This window comes from Micromys minutus (genome assembly GCF_963924665.1).
Source record: "Micromys minutus genome assembly, chromosome: 10".
Taxonomy (NCBI): domain Eukaryota; kingdom Metazoa; phylum Chordata; class Mammalia; order Rodentia; family Muridae; genus Micromys; species Micromys minutus.
Genome location: NC_137979.1, coordinates 3,988,712 through 4,009,458, shown reverse-complemented (window position 1 = coordinate 4,009,458; position 20,747 = coordinate 3,988,712). Strand labels below are relative to the sequence as shown.

At 44.5% G+C, this 20,747-nt stretch overlaps 1 protein-coding gene across 1 annotated transcript; it reads left to right on the top strand.

Annotated features, from left to right (window-relative positions):
* The first annotated feature begins 3,037 nt into the window (after positions 1–3,037).
* LOC308425551 (uncharacterized protein) lies at positions 3,038–19,197 on the top strand. The gene is made up of 5 exons (XM_080922916.1): positions 3,038–3,158; positions 4,242–4,322; positions 12,607–12,733; positions 13,304–13,396; positions 14,413–19,197. The coding sequence occupies exons 2-5, from the start codon at positions 4,296–4,298 to the stop codon at positions 15,825–15,827; spliced, it is 1,662 nt and encodes a 553-aa protein (XP_080779042.1). The 5' UTR covers positions 3,038–3,158; positions 4,242–4,295; the 3' UTR covers positions 15,828–19,197.
* Positions 19,198–20,747: the final 1,550 nt, after the last annotated feature.

Here is a 20,747-nt window from a genome sequence, read left to right as displayed (position 1 = left end):
GTTGCTAAATCAAGACGGCACCCTTCCTGCCGTTAGAGCTGCCATCTGATGTCCTCAGTTCGCCTCCACACACATGAATGCATGCGAATGCACACACACACACACACACACACACACACACACAGGCACACAAGCATACACAGACACACATAGACACACACACAGACACATACACAGACACACGGACACACGCTTCTTCAGAACTTTTCTTTCAGGCATATCTACTCTCCTCTATTTTCTTTCCTTTGTCCTTGTCCTGCCTTTCCTAAGATTTTGAGTTTGGGTTTGTTGCTGTGTCATATGGTTTTGAGTTTGTATTTTCTAAACTGTATTGTGTATTTTTACATCATTTTCCTTTATTCTCTGTGCAAGAGTTGCTTACATTTTGTTTAATTTAGGATGGACGGGATTGTTTGAACGCAGAGTTTCCAAAGAAGAAAATAGGGAAGTCTTGAAAAACCAGAAAGTTGATGATCTTTTTGGCTTCATATTGGGAAAGTTGTGTGTAAATGAGGAACAGTCAGAGGAGCAACCAGGCAGTAAGAAAAACCTCTTCAGAGAAATGCTCCTTTCTGTTAGAAGAGACTATATACAAGAGAGGAGCTTTCTAGTCATTAAACTTGTAAGAAATCCTGGTATAAAGTCTCCATTTCCTAGGAAACCTGGAGTTGTCTACAGAGGAACAAACCACTCCCAGATGTACTCAATTCTATTCAAACAACTGGGATTCAACACAGTGCGCAGGTTTTATAAATGTCACATCTGTGGGAAAGTCTTTCTCCACAGTTCCTCCCTGAGCAAACATCAGAGGAGTCACACTGGAGAGAAGCTCTACAGGTGTAAGGAGTGTCGGAAAGCTTTCAGCCAGAGCTCGTCCCTGGCACAGCACCTGAGAGTCCACTTCTTAAGTCTGTGAAATTTCCAGAACTTCCTGAGTCTTGTGAGCCACCTTTTTCTGGTTTCCATTCAAGGAAAGTTCAAAGCGTAGAGCACCAACTCTCCATCTTCCTCTTCTGCAGCATTTCCTTAGATGTCTGATTGTTTTCTTCCATCAATGGCTGAGCATTGGGTCAGTATTACCATAGCAACAGTTTTAGTACCAAGACCAACTGTGACCCACAACAACTACCTCCCAGTGGGGAGAGGGGTATTTCCCATATCATGCGACCTTGCAATCCCATGGTTAAAACAATTTACTACATATTGAGAATTTTGGTTTAAAAAATAGAACTGTTTTGGGAATGTTTTTGTTTTAATCCCAGGTATGGGATATGGGGTTGCTTCAGATTGTCCACAGCAGCTAACTGTGATTTGCCTCCTGCTCTGGTAGGGGTGTGATTTTCCAGCTGCAGACTGTCTGCAAGTGTATGACAGTTGGAATTCTGGGGACTCTTAAGGGGGTATATAAACGTAAGGGCCACTGAGAGGCGTGCGACAGCTCAAGCCTCTCCTGCTGTATGCTGTTGCTGGTTTCTGGTAGATGATATCCTGACTATGAAGATCAAAATGGCCACAAGGAATGCAAAGCCCCTAGTCAGCAGAAATTAGTCTAATGATACCAACACCTCCTTTCCCCTCTAGCCTTTTCTCTCCTACCTAGTGTTGGGGGTTTGGAAGGGATAAGGGTGGAGAAGGAGGGAGGAAAAGAAACCCATAAAACAGCCAAAAGTCAGGTTTTACTACTACACTAGCAAAGGACCCTGGTTCAATTCCCAGCACCCATGTTGGGTGATTCATAACTTCCTGTGTCTTCAGCTCCAGGGAATCTAAGGCTTTCTTGGGCATCTAAACTCATATGAGTACACACACACTTGAAGTTTTCTCCCACAACCAGTGTTAAAAGCCATGGTAATTATTCCCATAATCACAAGTGTTTCAAAGGTATGTAATACCTATTAAAAGGTATGTAATACCTATTAATAGCAGATGGTTTCCCCACGGAGGACTAGGCTCTCCACAGCCACAGGCTTTGCCCTGGAAAATAGAAGCTTTCTCCTGTGGAGTAGGCTTTAAATGAAAACGGAAAACCCTGGCTGTACCCATACTATGTAGCTGAACAAGACTATTGGTGTCAGCCCTGCCCCAGGAGCCTGCACAGTGCTTTTGAGCACTTTGAAAGTGAGCTAGCATGGAGGTATCGTCCAGCTCAGGAACAGAGCTAAAGTATGTGATATCTTCAGGAACAGAGACTTCCATTTACTTCTCAAACAAAAACAGAAACAATTGCTTTTGTAGGATATGAGATTATGGGGGTCTCTATGATAGTGAGGGGCAACAGATACCCGGAACTGGGGTTTTCACTCAACAGACTATGGCTTCTGAGAGAGCCTCACACCTTCACTGCTGAGTTTTTGTTGTTCTTCAAGCTGATTTCCCATATCAGAAAGATAACTTGAGAGAGTTAAGGTTATGTATTTCTTTTAAACAAACAAACAGAACCCCCCCGCCCCTCCAAAAAAAACAACAAAACCCTAGAGGTTAGGGATAGGCAGGATCTCTGAAGGTCTGTTATTGTCCCAGCCAAATGGCAATTGATCTTGGGATTCATAGGCTGAGTATATCCATTTAATCAATTACTTTTATTTTTTAATTCTGCTTTCTGAAGCCATTCTGAGTTGCACATCATGGACCATGTCAGACTGTTTCTGTGTATTGTACAGGGTAAAATAAAATTACCATGAGTAGTGATGTGGGCTACACCAGATTCTCCTACAATTTTGGTTTGGTTTGGTTTTGGTCTCACTGAGTAGCCCTGGCTGTCCTGCAACTCCATTTGTAGTCAGGCTGGCCTGGTACCTATGGGTACTTTGTTCCTAAACCCTTAATTCAGGTTTAGTCTTGTCAAATCACTTCACCTTCCTAGCAAACAAGCCTGAGAACTGACTGAGCCAGATTTGCGGGATTTGCAGCGCCCCACGATCCGACTCAGCTTTCAGAACTCGCGTGGCCCCGGTGCCTTTTGGGAGGTGTAGTCAGAGAAGACCTGAGGCATGCCGGGAATAGTAGTTCTCTGGGGCTTCTCCCGGTGTCGGGGCTGCTCGCGGCGATTTGGGGGGCTCCTGGCCGAAGTGATCCTGATTGTGTCAGAAGTGCGCCTCTGGGGTCAACATCCTCGTGACCGCGCATACTGAGAGCGGCGGGAGCCAGCGGCGGCGTCTGTGAGTGGGGCAAAAGGGGCGGGCGGGGCGTAGCGGGCGGTGGGCTTCCCGGCGGGCCCGGCGCGGCCTGGCCGCTGCTCTGCAGCCTATGGCTTTGGGACCCTAAAGCACCGAGCGGGGCTGGGCCCAGACTGCGGAGTCAGAGGCCTGTGCATCTTTTATAACATCTTAGCGATGCAGATCTTAAAATCAACTGCCGATACCTAGCAGTCTAGTCTAATTTAATGAATTAGTGTATCTGATACCAAGTTACAGGCCTCTTGGCCCTTCATTGTGCCTATGGTGCGGATGAAGAAACCAAGGCACAGTGTGGCCCGAGCATTCTCTGAGTCTTGATTGGGAGCCGTGGATGGCAGCAGAATTTACTTCCCATCTGTGCTGCTTGCTATGTCTTGTCACTTTGGGCAGACTGTGATCCCCTTGGCTGTCCACCTCAGCCACGTCGACAGCATAGCCCCACCTCTGCTGCACAGAGAACTGGTTCCAAAAATTCCCAAACCGCCAATACTCAAGGTCTTGAGGTAGACTGACACAGCATTTGCACAGAATTTGGACACGTTATTCTTTGTACTTTGAATTGATCATATCCACCCTTTTGACATTGCCACGATTTTTGTACAAGGCGCTAACAGGCTTGTAAGGTAGCTGTGGAGGGATCAGTGTAAGAAAGTAGAAGTGTGATTAACATACAGAAGGGACATAGTTTTGACAGGTTGGCTCGACCCGCGTTCTTATCATTTCGTTTGTGTTGTTTACCGTAGATGGCTTTTGGGTAGGGGGAGTCTTATGACCATTATGGGTGGGTTTTAAAACCTAATTTATTTTTATGTGTGTATGTTTGTGTCTGTGCCCGTGAGCACACCGTACCTAAGGAGGCCAGAGAGGTTGTTGGATCCCCTGGAGTTACAAGTAGCTGTGGATAGACCTATGTGGATACGGATAATAAAACTTCTCTTCGAACAAGGGAAGTGCTTTTAATCACTAAGCCATCTCTCCAGAATCCCTCTGTGAGTGGCTTTTCCCTCCTGGCTCTAAGCCTTCCCTATGGTCAGAATGTCTTACTACACCGTTTTCCCTTTCCAGACGTACTTGGTCAGCACTCAGCTCTCCTTTGGCAGGAAAACTAAGAAGGGAAAAATGGCTGTGGATTTGCTGTCTGCCCAAGTAAGTGAAGCTTGTCTTTGTGTAAATTGTTTTCTGACTCATATGTGTATGTCTTTCCATTTCTTTGTCCTGTTACTTTTCTTCCTTGCAAAATTAGCATTTAACAGGGGTATGCAAACTCCAGTTTGAAGCTGACCAGCAAGGAAAACAAACATAAGACCCCCTCTGACACTCACCAAAGGAATAGATCTAGCTATGAAGAATTCTGCCAGGTCTGGAACAGATGACTGTTGTGGTAAAAATAAAAAGGGGTAACCTTTTATTCCACACTAGTGCCGGCTCCTGTAGGGCCACATGGCACTGCCGGGTATCTGTATCTTAGCGGCTCCACGCTGCCTCACAGATCCACTCCGCCCACCTCGGCTGCCTCTGTCCTGGGTGGTCCACAACCGCCCCAGTGTGGCCCCAGTGTGTTGTTTTCACTCACTTTCCCTTGGCATGTTGTTCCCAAGCCTGTACACACATCCCAACTCTGTGACAAGCTTTGTGTGTTCCGCCGCTACACCCTTTGAACTCAATTAAGTTGCCACATCAAAGAACACACCAAAATACTCTGATCCAATTGACATAATTTGCCCACCTAGATAAATCAAATGATCCTGTACAATTCCATCCCTTATAAAATATTCATAACAACCTTATCCATGTAGAAATACGCAGAGAGAAACATCCACGTCTGCTTCCATGTTGCCTCCTCTTGAATCTCCCGCCTTCTCCTTTTTCTCTCTCCTTCCTAGACTTTTCCCCGCCTACTTTTCCTTCTCATCCAGTGATAGGCTCAACCCGCGTTGTTGTATAATGACATTATCCTACAGATGATAGCCTATAACCACCGTCTCATAAAACTTCCCAGCTGCTGTCTTTTTAAAATGGGGAATTCTTCAGATGAAATGTCTACTCCATTTTGTTAGCCAAAGAGAGAGAGGTATGGGGGTCTCAATACCAGCGGATCTCTCCTGGCTCAATCCCAGAATTCTCTCTCCTTCCTGATGTCCCACTTCCTATTTCCTGCCTAAGCCACAGGCCATCAGCTTTATTATTGACAGGTACTATATCCATACAGACATATGATATTCTCTCTGCAGCAAACAGTTGTGTGGTGGGAGAGGTAGCTTCTGAGAATAGGTGAGAAGCCCCAGAATGCCAAAGAAAGCATGTTTAGGATTTGGCCAGAAAGAAAAAAAATAAAGTAAAATAAAAAGGAAAAGCTACAGTTTTCGGAATAACTCTGAAAACTGAGCAAGCTCCAAAGTGGTACTTGATGAAACCTACCAGGTACTGCCCAAAGGCCTCTGGGAAAGCTGAATCTATTACGTCATTAGCAGATAATTAATCCTCCCTCTCTTTAGCATGTCTTCAGGTGAATCAGATATTTGGGGTGAGAAGGTGGATAGAGGCAGACTGTGGCCAGGTGATTGACAGATCCAGCTTGATTGTCTCTGATTTTTTTGAATAAATTTTTTTTTTAATTTTATGTGTATGGATGTTTTGCCTGCATGCGTGTCTGTGCACCAAGTGTGCCAGTTGTCCATGGAAGCCAGAAGAGTGTGTTATGTTCTCTGGAACTGGAGTGATACGTGATTGTGAGACACTGTAGGTGCTGGGAATTGAGACTGGACCCTGAGGGAGCAGCCAGTGCTTGTTACCACCGAACCTTCTCCCCAGCTCCTGGATTAACTTTTAAAGGAAGGACAGCTTAGACTTGTCAGGTCCCCGTCTATTGGGCAATTTAACTTTAAATCCTCTGTAGTGTTAGCAGAGGAGTGGGAAGTGCTGTCTGAGGCATTCTCAGTGGTCTCTTCTTGTGCCAGGAAGTGTTCGTGAACCCCAAAGACCACCAGGGAGCCCCCGTGTAACAGCATTAGGGTCTCTTTATTACAAGCTTGGGCTTGGGCTCTCCTCCAACCCAACGCTCACACAGTAGGACAGGAAAGGAAGGCAGAGCAGCCTCAAACCCTCGGCTGGACAGGGTTTTACAGGAAATGGAAGTGAGACGAGTATCTCCCCGAACATTGTAAGCTGACAAGTGGGTGCTCTGAAGCAAGACCGTATACATTCACAAGCGGTCTGAAAGTACATCTCAAACAGACTAATCTTCGAGTCACTGATACTGGGAAGTAGCTAGGGAGTAACTCTGGCCTAGCACAGCCCTGAAGTCCTTCCTGGTACGAGGATGCAGCTTGGGCTCTGCTGCAGGTCAAGTTCTCAGGGTTTTGTTTTTGTCTTTAAGATGGAGGCCCGTCCCAAGATGGCCGGTCCCACTTAATCTTTTTAACTCTGTCAGGTCCTAGTCTGTTTCTCATATGAGGTTAGTGCTACGGTAGTGACAAACACCAAGAGAATACAGTGCCCAGCAGTCTCAGCTCTGGCCTGGGATACCCTCAATCCAAAAGTGGGGATACTTCACATGAGCTTTCTCATCCCAAGGTGGATAGACAGTCTTCATTTTAGACAAGGGAAGTTGTGAAGAGTTTGTAATTGTAGTGTAGCTATTTCCTTCTGAACTGTAAGCCACAAACAGACTCTTTCTTCTAGAAGTCATGGTGTCTTATCACAATAGAAAAGTAAGTAAGATACCACTTCACAGAGTTATGGGAGGGAGCTCTTCTTGGCTGGGAAGTACTGATTGCACTTTATCCGTAGAGTATATGAGCTGAGAGGTAATACCGACATCTTGAAAAAGGACAGTTAGCTGCATCTTCAGTCAAAAGTGCATGGCAACTTTGACCCAACAGTCGATTTCATGTAGTTATCCACCTTCCCAGTACTGTGACCCTGTAATACAGTTCCTCATGTTGTCCTGGCCCTCAGCATAGAATGACTTCACTGCTGCTTTTTAACTGTAATGTCGCTGCTCTTGTGAATTGTATTGTAAATATCTGATATGCAGGAGATCTCATATATGAGCCCCAAAGTGGTCACGACCCACAGGTTGAGAATCCCCGGTCTGTCTTATAACTACAGCTATACTGCCCAAAAATTGCTGGGAGAATGATCATTATGTAGTGTTTGACAACAAAAAGAACAGCTGTTAAAATAGTCTTCTGCAGAGTCTGGAGATGGCTCAGTGGGTGAAGTGCTTGGCACACAGGCATGAGGACCTGAGTTCAGATCGTGAGCATCCTCATAAAACACTGAGCGTTTAAGGTGCTGGGAGGCAGGGACGAGAGGCCCCTGTGTCCCACTGATCAGCTAACCCTGCTGAGTCAGTGAGCCCCAGATTGAGGGGTTCTAGCTCAAAAACCAAGGTGGAGAGCAATAGGGCAGGACACGCACCATCTGCCTCTGGTCCACACGCATGCACAAGCAGACATACATGCATATGCACACAGCATATACAAGCAAGAAATAGACATACATTATTTCACCTATGGGCTGCGGTTACGTAACTTACAGAGTCTGCGGAGGGAAATGTATTGAGGCAGGTTTTGTGAGAAAGAGGTTTTCATAAGAGTCACATGTCACTGTCATGTAGTGTATGAACTATGCGTGTGCCTGAAGCTTTCTAGTAACAATGTTAAAGAAGTACACAGCAGCAACTAACTTAATGTTTTGTTAATACATTATATCCAAATTATTGAGCTACTGAGAGTGTGTGTGTGTGTGTGTGCGCGCGCGTGCAATTACATGTATATATATATATATATATATATATATATATATATATATATATATATATATATATATATGCATGTGTAAGCCAGCCTGTTAGACATTTATAGCCATGGCACATCTCACTTAGAATAGCCATGATTTGTAGTAATGACCTCTCATGGCTGCTGTTCATCATATTGAGCTGAAAAGTCATAAACAAATTATAAAAAAACCAAAAACCTGAAAGCAGACCAAAGAATATTACCCAGAGAGAGATGATGAACATTGGCTTTTCATCAGAATCAACAGAGTTCAGAAAAAGTCAAATGCTGTTCCATATGTGGAAAGAATCTGTCACCTAGGCTGTATCCCGTGAAGACAATCTTCAAGACTGGAGGCAAAACAGCATTCCCAGGCGGAAGGGGATCCAACTTGCTTGTTGCCAGCAGAACAAGAGGTGGTTGAAGGAGATTGTGCTGGCTGGGAACCCAGGCTGGAGCGTTAGTGGTGACTGTGATCCTGCACACAGATCCAGGGATGCTGGGGAAGGCCTGCGGAATGGTTACAAAGGTCACAGTGGAACCTTGTCCCCTCGTTCGGTCTTGCCGTGTTGTCTCCTTTGCCTTTAAATGAAAGCTGTACAGGCGCATGCTTGGCACAGTCATAAACAGGGAGCTGTGCCAACTAGGAACATCAGCAGTCACAGCATACAGTAAAGTCCTGTGTGCTTGTCCGTTCTAGTATCCTGTGAAAGAATATGTTTGCTGTAGAGAAGAGATAAGAATGTGTGCTGTAATTCTCAGAAGCCACTGATAATTCAAAGCAGTGTACATTAGCTACTCTTCTTGTTGCTAGGACCAAGTATGTGATAGAAGCAACCTAAAAGAGAAGGAATTTCTTGGCTCATGGTTTAAGGGACTACAGTTCCTCATGGCAGGACAGGGAGCAGTGAGTAGATTGGACTAGGAGCGTGGTAATGTTCACTACAGCTGTTCATACTGGATAGGTCAGAGAGTGGAAAGCTCTAACTGAATCAGAAACAGTGTCACCTCCAGGACCCACCCCAGTGACCCACTTCTGCTGCCAGCATCAGCTCCAAAACCATACAGTCTCTCTAAACAGTGCCCTAGGCTGGGTACCAGGTGAGTGTTCAGACACACGAGTGTGGGAAGGCAGCTCACAATAGGTCCTCAAGGCCTACTGTTAATGTTGGTTTAGAAATGTAGTTAGACTCTAACTGATCCCAGGGCCTCATGTTTCCCAGGCTCTGCTACTGAGCTGTCTCTTTAGCCCTGAACTGTACCCTGAAATAGCTCAGGGGCTGAGTATGCAGTTCACGGGGAGAGCACATGTTTAACATGACAGAAGCCCTGGGTTTCATCTCCAGCACTGAAAACAAATCTGAAAGAAAGGAGCAAACACATAGAGAAAAGTGTAAGGATGTTAGGAAAGTAATGAAAGATTGCCTCCCCCCAACCACAGACACCAAAGAATAATTTGGGGAGTATCCTGGGTGTTCCGCGTGTGCCCTGCATAGGTGTGCACATTTCTAAGACTTCTCAGATTGTTTTGTAGCTTGCCTTTTCATACAGAGCAGTAGTATGTTAAGATAAAGTCTGGTGCCGGGCACAGCTTTGCCCCATTTTTGTTTAATGGCTGTATGTGTTTCACGTGACATGGGTATTATCTTTTACATATCCATTGCCTTAATTATAGACACATACATTATCCTTAAATTTTCACCTCTCTGCTGATTTTTTTTTCTGCACAGCGATTTGCCACAGATTCAGTGTTTAGAACAGTACAAGTTGATTTTTTCATGGTTCTGGAGGTCAGAAGTCTCAGTGTTTTCTTGTTAAGCTGACCACAGGGCTCTCTAGATCCCGGGAGGGAAAATCTGTTTCCTTGTCTCTTTCATTGCCTGGCAGTTACCTCACCGCTTCTGTGATCACTCGCTTTAGTCTCGGCCTAGGCTGCCTGCCTGCCTGCCTGCCTGCCTGCCTGCCTGCCTTCTTTCTTTTTTTCTTCCTTTCTTTCTTCTTGGAAGATAATTTTGTAATTATATTTATGTATGAAAAACTTAGTGTACATTTAACCTAGTTTAGTGGCGAGTTCTTTAGCCTTTGCCTTTTCCAGCTTGGCAGTGGGAGCCACAGACTTAGGACACAGAATGTTGCCTCCCCAGTGGCGGCGGATCCCGTCATATCTGTCATTATGTCCTAGTAGCTTCCACCAGCTTAGCCAGAGCACCCTTGTCTTCTGAGTTAACCTGTGTGAAGGCAACAGTGGTGCATGTCTTCCTGTGGACCAGGTGCCCCAGCCTGGCCTTTCCCTTGATGATGCAGTAGGGCACCCCCATCTTTAGACACAGGGCAGGCAATAAAGCCACCACCTCAATGAGGTCTACATCATGGGCAGTCACCACCAGCTGAGCCTTCTTGTTCTCCACCAAGGTGGTGACTGTATTGACTCCTGCTCGGCGGACAGCTGGTCTTTTAGTTAGGACATCTCCTTTGCCAGCAGCTTTCTTCTCAGCACGGGCCAGTTGCTTCTTCTTTTGCTTTGTCTCTGGTCTGTACTTCTGGGCAAGCTTACACAGCTGAATGGCTATTTGCCTGTCCAGAACCTGGGTGAACTGGTTAAAGGAAGGAGGTACTTTGAGCCGCTTATAGAGGATGGCTCTTTGCCGCTGCAGCCTGACGTAGCGGGGTCATTTTATGAAGCGTGTTAGATCTCTTTTGGGCTGGATGTCCTGCCCAATGCCGAAGTTCTTGGACCTTTTCTCAAACAAAGGATTGACCACCTTTTTGGCCTCCTGCTTCTTGATGATGGCGGGGGAGGGGGCACCTTCTTCCCTTTGGCCTTTGGGCATCCTGCTTGGCTGGAGGAAAGAGCACAGCTGAGTCTGATAAGGACCATCATCACTACAGCTCTACTGCATGTTAATCTGTGTGGTCTGCTCATATCTCAGTCCTTAAGGTAAACAGAGTTGTAGAAGCCCTGTCCTTATCCATGTCACATTCACAGGTCCTGTAACTGATGTGCCAGGAACCATTAATTAGAAGTAATGTTGCATTTGGCACCCAGAGGAAATGTCCCTACCTAGTACTGATATTGTTCCTTGAAGTGGAGTCATTCCCAGCGGTAAATGTGCAAAGCTAAAGTGACATGGGTCTCCCATCTCGGTGGATTCTCAGTACATTACTCACCCACAGTACCGTTCAAAGCTCACTGCCTTCATCTGTGTTATGAGAGGAGGTCTTTTCCTGGCTTTCGCTCTCTCATATTTGAGAGCTGTTTCTTTTGGAAGAAATGACTTTGCTGTATAGACCTGGCTGTTCTGGAACTTACTGAATAGACTGGGCTAGCTTGGATCTACCTGCTTTTGCTTCACAGGTGCTGGGATTAAAGGTGTAAGCCACCACGGCCAGACTGAAATTACTTTCTTAACAACTCTTTGGCACATACATAGTTTTGCAAATCCTGTGGTGGTTCTTTTGATTTTCAGATTGATTAGAAACCATCTGCAGTAGCTCAGAAGTCTGTTGACTTGAACTCAAACCCTAGTTTTATCACTTTTCCCAGCATTCTCTTGGGAAGGTTACTTAGCCTGTTTATTTTCTTTTTGATTGTGTGTGATTAGCCACAATACAAGTGTGGAGGTCAGAGGACAACTCGTAGGAGTTGGCTCTCTACCATGTGTTCAGAAGGGATTATACTCAGGTTGGCAAGGCTTGGCAGCAAATGGCCCTTACCTACTGAGTCAACTTGATGACCCAGGTTATCTAACTGTTCTAGACCTAGGTTTTCATTTGTAAAGTGCTTTAACTATAGCTTCCTCCCTAGAGGGTTTCCTAAGACTTAAAGGAGACAGTCCACGTGAAGTCCCTACTGCCATCCTAACGCACGTATTAAATAATGGTTGCTTCTGCCCAGAGGTTTCTTCCTGTTTGGTGGGTGTCCTCTGCTTCCCTACCCTGCCCCGCATGTTCACATGACTGTTCTTCCTTTTGCTTAGATTTTGAGTGAGAAAAGGCTGCACTTGCTTAGAAACACTTTAAAATTCTATGTTTGGATTTATTTATTTATTATATATGCATACACTGTAACTATCTTCAGACACACCAGAGGAGGGCATCGGATCCCATTACAGATGGTTGTGAGCCACCATGTGGTTGCTGGGAATTGAACTTAGGACCTCTAGAAGAGCAGTCGGTGATCTTAACCACTGAGCCATCTCTCCAGCCTAATTAATTAATTAACTTATTAATTAATTTTTTCACAATTTATTTATTATATATAAGTACACTGTAGCTGTCTTCAGATGCACCAGGAGAGGGCATCAGATCTCATTATAGATGGTTGTGAGTCACCATGTGCTTGCTGGGATTTGAACTCAGGACCTGTGGAAGAGCAGTCAGTGCTCTAACCACTCACTGAGCCATCTCTCCAATCCTGCTGTCAAGGGTTTTAATGCCCGAATCCCCACAGCTTTGATTCTAATGGATTCTCAATAAAGACTCGTTTACTTAAATAGTTAACAACTATTTCCACAAAATTTTATAACTGGATGATTCAACATACTTAGTATTCTTAGATGGTTTTGATTTCTTGGAATGTACCCAGTGTCACCTTCATCCAGATGATGAATGATGGTCTGGGGTGAGCAGGAATGGGTTTGCTGTTCCAGGAGCCTGTGACGTTCAGAGATGTCGCCGTGTCCTTCAGCCAGGATGAGTGGTTGCACCTGAACTCTGCGCAGAGAACCTTGTACCGAGAGGTGATGCTGGAGAATTACAGCAACCTGGCCTCGCTGGGTAAGGAGCTCCCTGGGGGTAAGATTCTGCCAGAGAAGCACATGATCCCTTCCCTCCACCTGGCCTTGCTGGGAAAGGGTTTTTCTCTAATGGATAGTGTAGAAGAACATCGTGAAGCTGCTCCTTTGGGTTCAGAGTCCTCTTTTTCCATTCTTTATGCTGCAGAGAAAAGTCAAATCTCTGTGGAGTTGAAAGTACACTTTTCCTCTGGCATCTTTTGCGTTTCCGGCTTTCTTTCTTTGCCCTTCCTTACACCTAACTGTCAGTCTGTTTTCTGCTCCAGGCCAGTGACAAAATCCCAGTTTAGAATCTGAAATTCATATAAGCCATTTAAATGTTAAAAACCGTGCAGGAATACCCTCTCTCAGAGAAGTTCATTTCCAGGTCCGTGCATTAATTTTGGTTTGGTCCTCGCTAATTGCCCTGTGCCCTAAATTTCCAGTGTCCTCTGGAAAGTGATTACCCTGTGTGTCCCACTCTCCACTTTAAGGGTTAGGCGAGTGGTTTATGAAGTGGCTCTGGGACTGCTCTTCGGGCCATTCATCAACTCCATTCTCTCCCCATGAGCAGGGTTTCAGGCCTCAATACCTCCTGTGATTGGCAAGCTGCAAAGTGGGCAAGATCCCTGCACCGAGAGAGAAGCCCCTGAAGATACCCGCCTAGGTGAGTGAGCCACTGGGCAAAGGAGACACAGGAGTCTGCCGAGCATGTCGTGAAAGAGAATGGGTAGTGAGCCCTGAGTTACGTGGGTCACTTGTTGACAGCAGCCATCTAATCATCATTGTGATCCATCTCCAGTCACGCATTGAGTCAGGAAAGCTCAGAGTCTCTTAACACGAGCTCAGAATAAATCTTTTCACGCAGAGTTAGAGCTAAAGTTGGGGTTTTCATAAGATTCTTGCAAAGAGAATGCAGTCTTCTGGTGCCAGCTTACCAAAGAAATGAGGAAGTCGTTTCTCCTCTTGCCTAACAGAAAGGTGGGAAGGGCTGAGAGAGAGCAGGAAAGCACGCCGTTCTTTCAGTCAGAGGGAGACGGTGCACACGGCTGGCCCGTTCTGCAGTTTTTCATTGTGATTGATGTGTTGAACTTAGATCAAACACAGTTGTGTTGGGGACTGTTGAAATATTTAAGATGCAAGCATCATCTTTTTGACAGAGCATTTTTCCCTTTCACAACTGTGATGAAATTACAGTTGAATGTGAAGTCACAATTTTAAGAAAAACAATCTAAATGTGTTACAGTTATTGACTGGGGTTCAGCGGTGCATGAGGGAAAGCAAGGCGAGCCTGAGTGAGGGAGTAAGGGAGCTGCCTGCCCGAGGCCACGTGTGCAGAGTCGGAAGAGCAAAGGAGCGGGCTGCCGGTGCTTAGACTTCAGCTCGTCACTCCAGAGCGTCCCATGTGCCTGGTCTTTGCTCCGTCTGTCCGTCCTGTCTGGATTCCCTGTTCTCTAGAGCTGTGGTTTCCTCCTCTCTGGTGCTGCCTTGTCTAGTTTGCCCTGCACCCTCCTCCGCCCTTCACCTCTGATCACCCCACTCTCCCTCTCCATCCAGGTCCATGTTGGGATCAGGCTGCATCAAACCTCTTTTCTATGCGTTGCTGCCGGTCTCATTGGCTTTCTGATGTATCTGTGTCTCTTTTCTAGCAAAGGAAGAATTAATTTTTCCATTTTTTTCCAGATTCCCAGATTTGGCCGGAGACAGAAGCATTTCCCCACAAACAAGACATTTTTATTGAAAGAACATCTCCTGGGCTGGTAAAGAATGGATCCACTAAGTGTGCTTACTGGAAAATCCGCTTTGGAGAGCTTGTGAAAGATGAGAACCTAGATACAGCACAGGAGCAAGAGAAGAAAGCTCGTGAGCTAGGGGCAGCTTCACCCAAGGAAACCACCAGTGAAGACGGAACTCCCACTGGTCCTGAGCTTGGGAAACCCTTGTTCATAAGTAAAGCACTTGTCTCTCAAGACTCTGATCCCATAGAAAGGGTCCCTGGTATGTACCACACTTCAGAGAAAGACTTACCACAGGGTTTTGATTTAATGAGAAGCTTTCAGAGTTATCCAGGTCAAAAACCTTATGTCTGCAGTGAATGTGGGAAGGGTTTTACCCAAAGTCTTCATCTTCTAGAGCACAAGAGGATTCACACTGGGGAGAAGCCATACAAATGCAGTGAGTGTGGGAAAAGCTTCAGCCATAGATCGTCCCTCCTGGCTCACCAGAGAACCCACACGGGAGAGAAGCCGTACAAATGTAGTGAGTGTGAGAAAGCATTTGGCAGCAGCTCCACGCTGATCAAACACCTGAGGGTGCACACTGGAGAGAAACCTTACCGCTGCCGGGAGTGTGGGAAGGCCTTTAGCCAGTGCTCAACCCTCACTGTGCACCAGAGGATTCACACTGGAGAAAAGCTCTATAAATGTGCTGAGTGTGACAAGGCCTTTAACTGTAGAGCAAAGCTCCACAGACATCAGCGAATCCACACAGGCGAGAAGCCTTACAAATGTGCCGAGTGTGGGAAAGGCTACAGTCAGTTCCCATCCCTAGCTGAACACCAGAGACTCCACACTGGAGAACAGCTTTGCCAGTGCTTGCAGTGTGGGAGAACCTTTACACGAGTGTCCACCCTTATCGAACACCAGAGAATTCATACTGGGCAGAAACCATACCAATGCAACGAATGTGGGAAGACTTTCAACCAGTATTCCTCCTTCAATGAACACAGGAAGATGCATACTGGGGAGAAACTTTACACATGTGAAGAATGTGGGAAAGCCTTTGGCTGCAAATCAAACCTTTATCGGCATCAGAGGATTCACACTGGAGAGAAGCCCTATCAGTGTAATCAGTGTGGGAAGGCCTTCAGCCAGTATTCATTCCTAACCGAACACGAGCGGATCCACACCGGAGAGAAGCTCTACAAGTGTATGGAGTGTGGGAAAGCCTATAGTTACAGGTCAAACCTTTGCAGACACAAAAAAGTCCACCTTAAAGAGAAGCTCTATAAATGGAAAGAATACGGGACACCTTTCATCTACGGCTCAACCATTACTTCATATGAGAGATATCTGAAAGGAGAGAAGCCTGAGAACTAATTCATCCCTCTAACCCAGGGCAGCAGCCGGAAGACTAGAAAGCAGAGTGCAAATCAAAACAGTTCATCTTTTTTACTTGTACAGCAAATAGTTACCACTGAGTCATGGCCAGTGGGTGTACAAAGAATGCTGACACCAACCATTTCAGAACTATTACAAAAAATGTTTGAAGTATGTATAAAAAGTATGAAAGGCCTCATTTAGAAAACAAAACACATGAGTATCTGTTGCGTATAAGCATCGTTTCATGAGAGGGTCATCTCTAAGAGCTTCTATGTTAGGATTTTTTTAAAGATAGTCTTTGATATAGTTAATAATGTGAAGAATTATGGGGCCTCAGTCCCTAAAATGGTGAGCTGTTCCAGGAAGAATTCCTTTTCAGAGAGCCACGACAGAGGAAAAGAATACTTTGACTTGTGTGTCAACAATAAAACTCTTTATGAATCTATGAATTGCCCCTTATACAACATACATGTGTGAACGTACGCACATATCTTCACATATACACATATAGGACTTCTATGGATATATGGCCGTGCCCCTTCACGATGGGGATGGATACAGGCTTCATTAGGCACTTCCATGTTTATAGGAACATCATTGCTTTTGCACAGCCCTAGATGGCCTGGGTCAGCCAGTCAATGTGATATCTTGAGGTGATCAACATACCATACTTAAAAAAAATTTTTTTGAGGTTATAATTTAATTACAACATTTCCGCCTTCCCTTTCTCCAAACCCTTCTGTATACTCCTCCCCACTCTCCTTCAAATCCGTGGCCTCTTACTAATTGTTATGCATGCATATATCCATACTTTTAAATAGTAGTTGCTTTTATTGGTTTGCTTGGTTATTTAAGATAGAGTTTCACTACATAGCCTAAGCTGGCCTTGAACTCATGTAGACCAGGTTGACTTTAAACTTTCAGTCTTCCTGCATCAGCTTCCCACATCCTGAGATTAAAGGCCTGAGCCATCTTGCTTGGTGTAAATTTTATTAGTAGGATGTATATACGCTAAGGATAAAAGTGTAGTACAGTAAACGAGCAAGTGGTCATGTAGTTTGTCACCATTGCCACGTATCACGTGCTGTATGTAATTGTGTGTGCCGTGATGTCGTCTGGCTGCCCGCATGGGATTTGTTTGCACAAATGAGCGGTGCATTGTGCCTAAGAGGTTGTAATAGAAAGTCACGGCAGCTCTGGTGTAATCGGGCAAGTAAGAACTTTCCAGATCAGTTGTAGTCTAATGAGACCACTGTGATATATGTTGTCTGTCATCATAGGCAAATGGCTGCCTGCATACACTCACATATATGTATGTATATGTGTGTGCCAGTGTATATACATATACATACAGAGTGTAGGACATTTTTTCTCCATAGTCCTTAATGATTAAAAAAGATTCAGTTTACTAATTTAGAATTTACTGTTTCAAATTAAAATTTCCCCCCAAGGGAGACTTCTTTCTAACTCCTGTATCTGTAGTGGGATCTGGCTCTGGCTGAATAGAGGCTCACAGCACTATAGAAGCTGTCCTGAACGGACAGAAGTGGGCAGACTGTCATCCAAACTGTGTGTATTGTAGGACAGTGTTGACAGAGTCTCCTGCTGTGAACCTGTAAGCACTTCAGGGTCGGAGAGCTTTTTAATTTATAACCTTTTAAGAATCGCGGTCTTCAGCTCTGATGATCTGTGATAGTTGTCGGTTCAGTTTTGTCCTCAAAGCTCAAGAACACTATTTGTTTTATAACCTGTTCAAATATTATTGCTAGTAATGTAATCAGTTATCTTTAGTTTCCTCTAGCTTTGGTCTTAGTAGTGGAGTTGAGAACATGCCTCCCTTCTGTCTCTGATTCCTCACCTGCTTCTATAATAACTACTTAAGTTCTCAAAGCCAACAAAGGCCCAGATGGAGGTATTGCTTCGGTATGCATTCATGTACAGCTGCCTTTTTATTACACAGCTCTGAATACTTTTTTTTCATGTAGTGCTGACGACTGAGTCCAGGGCCTTGTACATGCTCAGGAGGTACTCTGTCACTGAGCTGAGCCTGCAGCCCTAAGGATTTAGTATAAAGTTACAGATGAATATTTTCTAGAAAACAATCTCATTATTTTAACATTTTATATCTCCTGTAGTCCTAGTTCCTTCGTTCTCTGACTTACTGCATTGGCTTGTCATTTTAGAAGGTACTCTAGGAGTTCCAATTAGAGCAAAATATTAGGATTAAGCAGGCATTCAGATTTCCTTTGGCTCATCAGGGTAGTTGTGTGTGTTTAAATGCATTTGCAAGAAGAATAAGACTTCAAGGAAACCTTCAATGTCTTCTTGTCTAGTGAGCATGCTCAGTGCCCATTTTTTCTGGTTTACAAATGCCATTTGCCTCCTAAAGGATTCAGGACTCCCTGAAGAAATGAACAATGGCATGTTTGGAGTAAGAGGGGAATATATGTGCACCCAAAGGATACTTTTATGATAAGACATCACTTTAGGGTTATTGATATGAGTAGACACAGGGACTAGCTTGAAGGTGTATCCTTTGATAAAACTTAAGACACTTTCAAACATCAAAATACCCATGACAGGGTTAGATATATTTTCTAAAGGTTATGAGAAGGAAGCTTTTTATAACATTTGAAGAAAAGCAATCTTTTAGATATCTACAAATCAATAAAAGTCATTTAGCAACTGTCGCTGCCATTAAATCTAGCAAAAAGTTGATTGATGGTAAAACCGACTATATGAAAGACAGTTAATGTTGCACAGTCCCGGAAGAGCACAGCTGTGAGATGCAAAAGAAGCGCCGCGTTCATACTGAGGACTGGCAGACGGGTCCCTCATGAGCAGCAGCCATTGCAGCTTCTCCTGAGCCCACAGAAGCATCTTACTTATGATACACTGCCAAACCAGTTAGTGAACATCTGTGGAAGTCTCTACTCTAGACTTCCTGCTTGCAAAGCGTTGAGAGGAACATGTCAGATTATACAGTAATAGACTTTGGACATGATCATTAAGCTGTACTTTTCCAATAGCCAATATGTTAGAACAGAGATGCCTGAGACAGCCACATGCAAAGTGATCTTTTATTGAGAAAGTCAGAAGAAAAAAATCCCTGTAAGACATTTGGGGGATATTTAGGGAAATACAAAGGTGAAAATAGGTGTTAGATAATTTGGTATGCTTACTTTTCTTAGACTAGGTAAAGTATTGAGTTTATATTTCCCTATCATATGCATGCGAAAGTTTTAAGTTGACAAGTCATAATGTCTGCAGTACATTTTAAATCTAAACTGTAGAATTGATCAGTGACTGTTGAATTGTTGTGGTCATCCTTTGAACTTGTCTGTACCTATGTTTAAATGTAATAAAAACTGAGGGAAAAAATGATTGATAAAGTGATGAATGTCAGCTTTCTGTTCAGAATCCTCCCTTTTTAGTCTTCGAGAAGCTGGTTTGAGAGTTTAACCTCCATGGGTATGCTTGTAATCAGTAGAAGTGGTGGATTTGGCTCCCCTTTCAACAGACAAAGCATACCCGGCCTCCTCTCCCTTCAAATGCAGCTGATACACAGGCCAGCTGCTTGGGTACCCTGAAAAATAATGGCAGCAGATTAAAGAAGGAAAGTCATTTGAAACAGAACATCGGGCACTCTGGGCATTTCCGTGGAGTATGGTGGCCGCTGAACAGGCCAGTCCCATCTTTAAGCACTGACGTTTCCCATACTCCAGCAGTGGTCAGCAAGGTCTTCGTGACTTTGTTTTTTAATGTTTCTCTCCACTTGTGCTTGAAGGTGGATGTGTTCCTGTGGCGTGAGGCAGAGAGAAGAACCTAAAGCCTTGGATTTATAATCAAAGGATCAGGAGGAGACCCTTGGGATAGAGTGTATCAGAAAAAAAAAAAAAAAAAAAGGCTCAAGAAGTCATCTGCAGATTTGTCCATATGATTTCAGTGATCATCATGGTCCATGCATACATAGATCTCACCCTAGCTAGTGCTCCGTTCACATTAGGGGTTTCCAGAGACACAACCAACAGAATTCAGTCTGTATTTCAGCAGAACCCAATTGGTTGGCTGCATGAAGAACTGGAGTAATCCAGTCATGGGTGTCTCACTCCAGAGAGGCTGAGAACCCAATCTAACACCAAAGGACTGGAAGATCCCTGGAGAATCCCACATGCTTCCAAGCAAGCTAACCTAGTCTTGCATATGCGGCAGCAACAAGATGGACTGGCTCCTGAGGTTGTCCTCTGATCTCCATAGAGGCTGTGCTCCCCGACCCCCACCTCTCAGAAAAAACAAACAAACAAAAATAAACCAAGCCCAATCTAATTTCTCTTGAGACTTCTTTGACCCAAGCATAATTTAGAAATGCACTGCTCAACCTCAAAAGACCAAAGACATCCCCAGCTGATTTCTAGTTTATTTCAGTTTTTGGTTTAATAGTTTGTATGATTTCTATTCGTTATTTGCTGAGATGTGTTTTGAGGTTCAGAATGTTGCTTGTTGTGGTAAATAATTTATTGTCAGTTTAAGAAGATACATTTATTTATTCTCTGTCTCCCATCTCTTGTTTTTTGAGTTTTATGTCACTGTCATCTTCGGACTCTGATCATCTTCCTGTAAAATCTCAGACTTGTAATTGCTGAGTCCTGGACTCCGACTTCAGAAGCTTTTCTTACCTTCCTCTTCCTCCAATCACTAGCAAGGCCTCACCCTGCTTACCTTCCAAGATGAGATGAGATTGGGCACTTTCAGCAGGCCATAGACTATTTTCTTTTTCTTATCACTACAGAAGAGATTGGAAGGAGCAGGAAGTGTCTAATGAGCATGACCTATGACCTGGACACAAGCCTTTGTTTCAGAGTCAAAGCTGGGGACATATTTCATTTTCCCTTCCTGCTAGTTAGTACAAGGAGGTTT

What these genes read in the sequence shown, in the direction of transcription:
- LOC308425551 (XM_080922916.1), top strand. Translation starts at nt 4,296, where the DNA reads ATGGCTGTGGATTTGCTGTCTGCCCAA. An exon ending in CAGCAACCTGGCCTCGCTGG is followed by an intron (nt 12,734 to 13,303) that starts GTAAGGAGCTCC and finishes CCCCATGAGCAG; the next exon opens with GGTTTCAGGCCTCAATACCT. An exon ending in CCCTGAAGATACCCGCCTAG is followed by an intron (nt 13,397 to 14,412) that starts GTGAGTGAGCCA and finishes ATTTTTTTCCAG; the next exon opens with ATTCCCAGATTTGGCCGGAG.